General features: G+C 38.8%; 1 protein-coding gene across 1 annotated transcript; it reads right to left on the minus strand.

The window, feature by feature from the left end:
* Window positions 1-488: 488 nt before the first annotated feature.
* Window positions 489-9092, minus strand: LOC113507435 (the record flags this gene model as incomplete). The annotated part of the gene is made up of 3 exons (XM_026890291.1): window positions 8343-9092; window positions 8055-8222; window positions 489-755 (listed from the first exon to the last, which is right to left on the minus strand). Coding segments are annotated over exons 1-3 (1185 nt in total), but the record flags the coding sequence as incomplete, so codon positions are not given.
* Window positions 9093-9443: the final 351 nt, after the last annotated feature.

Consider the following 9443-nt stretch of genomic DNA (forward strand, 5'->3'; position numbering starts at 1 on the left):
GATTGGCAGTATGGTCTAAAGAGCGTAATTTTTACTTCCTCTGCACAACGCGCAAACCTACGGGCCAGCATGTTACATCGAACTGCCAACGCTCTGCGTTCCCTTTCCAAATCTGCATCATCGGACAAACTGTCGGTCACCCAGTGTCCCAGGTACTTGAAACGTGTGACTCTGTTAAGCAAGGTACCCCCTAAGGTGACTGTGGGACTGTATCGTAACATTTGTTACCTGCTTTAAAAACCAAAAGCTCACTCTTTGTTGCATTGTACCTGAGACCATGGGCCACCGCATAATCCTCACAGATATGGATGAGCCTTCTGAGAGCACTGACTGATGGGCTCAGCAACACCACATCGTCCGCATAATTGATGTTATTAACGCAATGCCCGTCAATGGAGCATCCGATATTGGTATTTGCTGAGCTCACACATCAGTTGGTTTACATACAGGTAGAAAAGCTTAGGTGAGCTGAGTCCCCCCTGCCTCACCCCGCATTCCAACCTGTATGCATCCGATAGGACGCCCGCCGATTTAACATAATTGTACTGGTTATTATACCAGTACTTCAATATATCAATTATGTCTTTCGGAAGGTCGGTATTCTGTGATAGTCTCCTCCACAGGCAGTCATAAGACACCAGGTCGAAGGCCTTGGAGAGGTCCAGGAAGCATGCATACACGGGTGTTTTCCTACTTGTATAGTATTGAACGGTATGCTTGAGGCAGAGGATAGCTGTTTCAGTAGACAAATGTGGCTTAAACCCAAATTGGGCGTCATGTATTTTTAATGTGCTTATCCAGCTGCCGATCAAATAAACCGTCCAACACCTTCACAATCACAGTCGCCAAGGAAATAGGCCTGTAGTTTTTCTTATCACTCGAATCTCCAGTCTTGTTCTTAAGGATAGGTACAACAATAGTTTTAAGTAAGTTAGCTGGAAGATACGAGTGGTTCGAACAAAAACTAAAAAACATAGCAAGAACTCGTGGTAGGTGTCATGACCAGGGGATTTCCCTCTTTTAAGGCTTCTTATTACGGAAGCCACTTCCTTAGCCGTGAACCTGATAGGCATGCCTCCGGACCCCCCACATCCTCTGAACGGGACGACGGACCCAGTGGAGACTCAACCTTAAACGTGTAACTAAATAGGTTTGCAATTTCAGTAGGGTCGCTAACACCCTCCACACTTACGGGCAAACTCGACTTGGGATTCAAGCTGTTTGTTGTTTTCCAGAAACTACTAAAATTTTTGGCCTGATGCTGACTTGCAATAATATTCATTTTTATTTGGTCTTTATTATTTTGGCACCATTTCAATTTATTTTTTAATTATCCTTCTACTTTCAACCATTTTTTCATACAATAATCCACTTTTAGGTCTACCAAATAGAGTCCAGTTTTGAAAATCAAATCGAGCCTGCCCGTGAGCAGCTTTTACATATTTATTCCACCCGGTTATGTAACGCTTCTTACGCTGTATACCCCTGTTATAACTAGCTATTGCGCCCTCACACAGTATACCCACAATGTCTCTATATAAATTATCTATAATAACTCGGTGTTCTATATTATTACATCTAGTATCACAACACTTAGTAAATTCTACAGGAAAGTCTACAGTTTTTAAATTTATCATTACAATATTTATTAAAATTTGAATTTTGTGACAAGTTCCTGTCTCTCCATACTATCTTGTTACGTTTAGGCATTTCAAGAGTCACTTTTGGCCTTAGTATGTTAAGGTTACATGTTATTAACATAGGTAGATGATCGGACCAAGAAACGTCGTACAAAACTCTTATGTCTATAATTGAGGTCCAAACTGCATCAGTTACCACACAGTGGTCTAACCAGCTAGTACTACCATGTGCATCACTTACGTAGGTATACGTGTCCGAGTCACTGCCGAGTACATTAATGTCAGCGCATCTCCACTGCACTTCAGACGAAAAAGCTCAATAGTTCACTGCCGAATAGACCATTAGGTTGCGCATTAAAATCCCCTAGGATATAAATTGCATCTACACCACTACTTTCTATTATTGCGTTAATCTCACTTAAACACTCCACAAATTCACTAAGATTATCCATCGACTCAGTTGGCATATAAACCGAGAACACTATAAAAGATTTATCGCCTACTGCTATTTTAATAGCAACTAGACGCACGCTTTTGCATTGTATGGAAGACACATTTCCAAAGGCACTTTTACGCCACAGTAACGCGACTCCACCATATGGCCGACCTCGTAGAATACCCGTCGATGTGTCAACCGCTGATTTACCTACGAAGTCAAACTGAGGGTCTATGCTGCCCAGAAAGGGAATATCATTAACCAGGTTTCTTGCAATGCAATTATATCGGATGTTTCACATAGCAATCTGACAGAATCTATCGATCTAGTAATAGATTTACAATTGAAAGTCACAAAAGTACTTGTTTTAGATATAGATTTATTATTTTTGTGATCCATTATGTGTATTTTTATAAAACTCAGCCCGTTTCTTGAAGTCTATAAATTTACGAAATGCGATTCCCTCCGGCCATAACTTGTCGTCAAAAAGAAGTGTAATTTGTGCTTGGGAACAAATATTTTATATGCATCGTAGTCTTTCTGTTTCTTCATCTCAATTTTTTCTATAATCACCTTAGTTTCTAATTTTGACATTATGTACGTCTGTATGTCATTAATAGTCACCCTCTTGTCTACGTTGTTGATAAACAAAGGTGTTTTTATGTCAGCTGCTCTAAACTTTGTAACGGAGTCAGTATTAGCTCGACCTCGAGTTCCTATAAATCTGTCTTTTAATCTCTTTATCTTTTGAGCTAAAATCCATCCTTCATTATCATCTTCATCTTTCTTTGGAAAATTCGGCAATTTATTTATTTTGTGCGGTGTTGACATTATAAGTTGCGCGGCCGCCGAGCAAGTAGGTACCAGTGTTTCGTTGCACGCGCCGCTGAGGCCCACTGCCTCACACACCTGACGCATATCGCTCGCTCCTGTGTTCGAAACCACGGTGAGGGCCTCCACATGCTTGCTTGAGGCGCACGCATCGACAAAATGCTCGAGTGAGACGTTATTACACGTCTCAGGTTCGCGCGAGGGAGAAAGGTATAGTGTAGCGTCCTTGGTAACTGACTTTTCTACGACGACGTGAGGTAGGTCCGGCAATTTGGTGTCATTTATACAAATATTATTATTTGATAACGTGCTATCGCTGCATTTTTGAAATGAGTAGGAACTCTTAAGCTTATCTATATCTTCTTTAACTTTACAAAATTCTTCTTTAGTGACATAAGTTTCTTTATAAGTCTTTAGCTCTCTCTGAATTAAAAGTATATCTTTTAAAAGGCGGGTGGCATCCAGATGGTCAAAAGTGTCCGGTGGAAGTTTCTGCAATTCGCGTGCTACAAAGATAGGTACCATCTCAGGATCAGTTTCTTTTAGCATTGTAATTATATCATATAAATCCCTTTCATTTTTTCCTGTTCCTCTTCTGTTTACTTTGCGCTTAGTTGACGGCGCCGACTCAAACAGTAATTTTTTCGCAATTGATATTTCTTCTACTGCAAACGAAGTGATACATATACGGACTAGGCTCTCCTCGTCCATCACATCGATTTTGTTTTGCATAAATGCAAGCAATTCACTTATCACCACATTACACGTATTACACTTGACCGTAGTCGATGTCATCTTTATTTTGCAATTAATGACTCGCGCGTCACTCGTAAGCAATGCGACACACGTCCGCTCGTCACATGGCCACACGCGGGACCTTCACGCGCGGGATCAATTTTCATTCAATAAAATAGGTACTTACTCAATAAAAAAACAAATAAAAAATGTGTCTTGTAAATTACTCTTTATAAAAATAACACTGAGATCAATGTAAACTTAAAATATTATTTCTCATTATTAATCTTTAATTTTTGGCAAAGAACTTTGTGGTAGTAATTCCATGATACTTTTGAGTCTCGACTGAAACAATATAAAACAACTTTAGTGTTTTAGCACAATCACTTAAAAGTTATTTTATTAAAATAAAATTTAAATTACGTAATTATTTACGAAACTATTTTTTTATAGATATCACTCATGTGGGGAACAAGTCTATAGTTGAGGGGCTAACTATTATCTATTAGGTAATTTAACATACAAGAATACAAAACTACCTAACCATCTGTGGATTTCCCCAACGCTGAGGAAGATAGGTACTTTACTTTCTCTGTTGGTTTTGTTGATAAACAAAACATACACTAAAAAAAAACTTGTGCTAATTATTGTACAAATTAGATTAACAACGTAAGGAGAACAGCTTTAGGTATCTGTCTGTCTCTCTGCTTTAGTGTTTACGTGAGCACGTAAACCGTGTACCTATACTCAGGCAAGTCTGCGAACACTCGCAGGACAAAAAAAATAATAGCCCTTGGTTATCTACTTACAGTCATTAACTAACTAAAAGAATTACCATAAGTATTTTACATACCTTTGCCGGCGTTGACATTTTGGAGAACAATTTATAGGTATTGTAATACTTTCACAGTGATTTACTTCTCACTCACAACCTACACAATACTGTCACACCATTTAATATTTAAAAATACCAGGTAATTTTATTTCATGTTGATCTGAAATATAATTGATTAACAGAGTAGTATTCCCATTCGCTACTGTGTGGCATCGCGAATTTTTTCAGAGAATAAAAAAAAAGTTTTTTAGTCTATGGCAACTCACAACTAAACGTCACTTTCTTTTTTCGCGACTTAACAGCATCGTGGTGATTTTGTTAATTTACACTTTAATTACGTTATATAAATAGTTTTTGGGCATATTTCAAGTCGAAAAAGTATTGCTAAGTGATACAAAAGCCTTGAAAATCCTGGCCAAGATGTTTAAAAGTGATCTTCGAGACTATAAAGGCGCTGCGGAGTTAATGCAGGATGCGTGTACGCAGCCCTTGCCCTAGGTTCATCGCCGTGGGATGGAACCCCAAATTACGGAATATAAATGATGGAACACTGACCCATAACCTCAAAGAGGGGGGCCAACAGGTGAGGTTTTCTCTGATTTTAGGTTCAGTGAACAAGGACGCAAATATGATGTGAGATGATGCGAAATACAAAAAACATGCATGAACCGAGCGGGTACGAGAGACTTTAGCTCGAAGATCGGGCTCTTCGCGAGACGTCGTAGCTCTGATAAACCCTACTGCAAAGTTCGGGACGCGAGCCCGCAACTTTTGATAGTACACAAAACAACATGCATTACGTATAACCGAGCTAGTACGCGATGCTCCACGCTCGATGTTAAATTGTGGGCGCCCCCAAATTACGGAATATAAACGATGGAACACTGACCCATAACCTCAAAGAGGGGGGCCAACAGGTGAGATATTCTCTGATTTTAGGTTCAGTGCACAAGGACGCAAATATGATGTGAGATGATGCGAAGTACTAAAAACATGCATAAACCGAGCGGGTACGAGAGACTTTAGCTCGAAGATCGGGCTCTTCGCGAGACGTCGTAGCTCTGATAAACCCTACTGCAAAGTTCGGGACGCGAGCCCGCCATTTTGACAGCTTTGAGTTTGAAAATGTCATATAAATTTACTGCAATTCCATGTAGTCCATGTACAGCACCCACAGTCCTTACAGACTAGAGATTTAACAAATGGTTGTCTGAATGACCACCCATTGGTTAGATCAGAATAAATGTCTGGCTGACAGAGGGGCTACACTCACATTTATCTAAATGATTTTCCCTCATTGTTAACTATGATTAAAGTATATTAGTGCACTAAATACTTTAGGTTTACTATGAATAGAGACTAGTTAACATCAGAAATACAGCAAGAATGCAAACTCCTATAGAGATACTAAATACCAATGATATTAAACATTGCCCAATCAGCAAATTGGCAAGATTGTTGGGAACCTTCTGTCAACCTGCCCAAGAGGTTATGTTCAAACACACACAAAAAATAATAGAACAAGTGTTCACGGCGATAAGGATGATTTTTGTTTGGACGGTGTAGCACATTTAAAAACAACGTGTTGACAGTTCAAAGGTTTATTAGTTACTACCAAATGAATGCAAGTGGACTGTACAAAGTAAAAATATAGATAGGTATACATATGTATGGCTGCTAATGTGGTGGTATGCGGTTAGACATTCCGCCCACCAAAGGATTTATCCTTTTAATAATATAACTAACAAACAACAACAAAAACGTAAGTATTTTACTGATGTGCATAAGGCACTTAATTGTAAATGAAAACCAATAAACAAGTTACGTCAAACACGATTATAAGCTGAGCTATTAAAATGGTACATTAAAATTAAAGATAAGTAGTTAAATACCGTTAAGATTACATTACCGGTAAGTATATAAGTAGATAGAACGTGGTACACAACATAATTAGCAGATAGAAAAAACAGCCGGTGACAGACCAAGTTTGACACTACTAAAGAACCATAAGCTGAACGATAACCACATAAGACGCATTGTCCAATTTAGTCTGTTGCCGTTGTTGTAAAGAAACAGGGTAAGTACAAAATTGTATTCATTCCCAGTTGCTAACCGCCCACTGTGCGATATTAATTTATTAGCTATTATGAAGTTTGGAATGTTTACATATTTATTCTAACAAATAAAAAGGTAAGTACTAACAACACGTTAACATAGCTTAATCTAGGTAAGTAATTTAAGTATTAATCACTATTCAACTCAAGCAAAAATGAATTTTCACATTGTTATTGAAATACTTATGCTAATAATACTACTTATGCGAAATTTAAATGATTGAACAGGTAACAATTTACAACTCTCTGTAACGGGTTCGAATCCCGACTAAATAAATCTGTTTTCTTTGTAGTATACATTGAAATTAGTTTAAACTCTTAGGTAGTATACATAATTTACTCACGGGTCGTTTATAGACACCGTTTTTACATTTTATTGTGACAACACGAGTAATGCCGTCTGGGCCCACATGTTTTTTAATTATTTTACCTAATATCCATTTGCTAGGAGGAATGTTATCCTCCCTTAAAATTACAATGTTATCGATGTCTGGTTCAGATTGTTTAGTATTTCATTTATATCTTTGATTCAAGTTTACGAGATATTCTTTGTGCCATCTGTTCCAGAAATCGCTAACTATTTTTTGTTTTAGCCTCCATCGATCTAAACTAGAAATATTACAATTTGTATAGTTTTCATCACTTAAGTTTAACAAAGGTTCACCTATCAGAAAGTGCCCGGGTGTGAGCGGAAGGGGGTCATTGGGGTCATCACTTAACACAGTTATGGGTCGCGAATTCAAACATGCTTCAACTTGAGCTAGGACTGTAGTTAACTCCTCATATGTAAGTGTAGCATCTCCAATGACTTTCCTAAGATGAGTCTTGGTACTACGTATACCAGCCTCCCACAGTCCTCCAAAATTGGGTGAGTGAGGAGGTATGTAATGCCACGTAGTACGCTCAAGAACAAGTAACTCTGCTATCTCTCCAGGAATCGAAGATTTAGCGTTGTTGAACATGTCTCTCAACTGTTATCTGCACCCACAAAATTGGTGCCATTGTCACTGTAAACATCGTGACAATGACCTCTTCTCGACGTGAAGCGTCGAAATGCAGCGATGAATGCCTTAGCAGTCATGTCCGTGACAGCTTCCAAGTGTATGGCTCGCGTTACCATACAGACAAACAAGCATATATATCCCTTATATGCCTTAGCTCCTCTGCCTGGCGAGAAACGAATGTTGATGGGCCCGCGTAGTCAACACCAGATGATTTAAAAGCCGGTCGGCTTTTACCCTTACGTCAAGTAACTGACCCATCAGTTGCGAGGTGTTCCTTTTAGAATACCTAATGCAGGTAATACACTCACGGTATAATTTCTTTGTTAGATCCTTCGCTCGTATGACCCAATATTTTGACCTTAGATAATTTAGCATAACTAGAGGACCCCCATGCATTATCTTCATATGTGCATCTTTAATTATTAACATGGTAAGATGACTCTTAGCAGGTAAAATTACTTGATGTTGTGTATCGTAGGCCATTTCTGATTTCTGAATACGCCCGCCAACTCTTAGAATTCCATTGTTGTCTACAAAGGGACAAAGATTGCGAAGCTTACTCCTTTTTAACACGTAACCATGAGACTTTAACTGTTTAATATCCTCATTAAATTCAATGGCTTGAACCTGTATAATACATTTGTTTAACGTTTCTGATAATTCCTTTGACGTAATAAATTTGGTAAAATGTTCACGTTCAGATATAGGTAATTTAAATTTTAGAAACCGTCTGCAATATGAGATTACCCTTAACATTTGTGATAAACTTGAATATTTTGTCCAAATGAATTCTTGTTCAGTATTGTATAAAGCAGTTAAAGATCTCGTGCGTTCTTCTTCATGCGTATCTTCGTAATTAGGAACACAGGTGTTCATATTTAGGTCAGACAGCCATGCTGGTCCATTCCACCATAGTGAATGATTCAGCAATTCTGAACCTTGTAAGCCCCGTGATGCACAGTCAGCAGGGTTTATGTCAGTAGATACGTGTCCCCAGTGTTCGTAATCTACAGTGTTTAGTATGTCTGATACCCGGTTGCTTACGAAGGTGTTCCACATGCTTGGTCCACCCTTCAACCAAGCAAGTACAATGGTAGAATCTGTCCATGCAAATAACTTGTTATCAGGCACACACAGCACTTGTGATGTTTCTAAAATCAGTTTAGCCGCCAATGCTGCACCGCAAATTTCCAATCTAGGAATTGAGACTTGTTTTTCGATTGGCGCCACCTTTGTTTTGGATGTTATTAGATTGACGTATACTTGATCTCTATCTACGACTCGCAAGTACACGACTGCTCCATATGCGACTTGTGATGCGTCAGCGAAGACGTGCAACTCAATACTTGATGCATTACTGTAGTGTAGCCAACGTGGTATGCTCAGGCCTTTGATGTGTGCTAAATTCTCTCGATATCGCTTCCATTCTAATAGCAAGACACCATTGACAGGCTCATCCCAGTCGAGGCCGGTCTTCCACAGTTTCTGCATAATCATCTTTGCGACTATTACAACAGGAGCTATCCATCCCAAAGGGTCATATAGCTTGGCTATTTCAGAAAGAATAGTTCTTTTTGTTACAGGTTTTTGAGGCTCCGGCAAGTTGACAGTGTATTCAAAATTATCAGTTTAGCTGTGAGTTGCCATAAACTAAAAAACTTTTTTTTTTTTATTCTCTGAAAAAAATTCGCGATGCCACACAGTAGCGAATGGGAATACTACTCTGTTAATACAAACAACACATGTCTGTATACACATACAACATGCATTACTACAAAGTTCGGGACGCGAGCCCGCAACTTTGATGGTACACAAACAACATGCATTACTACAAAGTTCGGGACGTGA

This window comes from Trichoplusia ni, unplaced genomic scaffold, assembly GCF_003590095.1.
Source record: "Trichoplusia ni isolate ovarian cell line Hi5 unplaced genomic scaffold, tn1 tig00002083, whole genome shotgun sequence".
Classification (NCBI taxonomy): domain Eukaryota; kingdom Metazoa; phylum Arthropoda; class Insecta; order Lepidoptera; family Noctuidae; genus Trichoplusia; species Trichoplusia ni.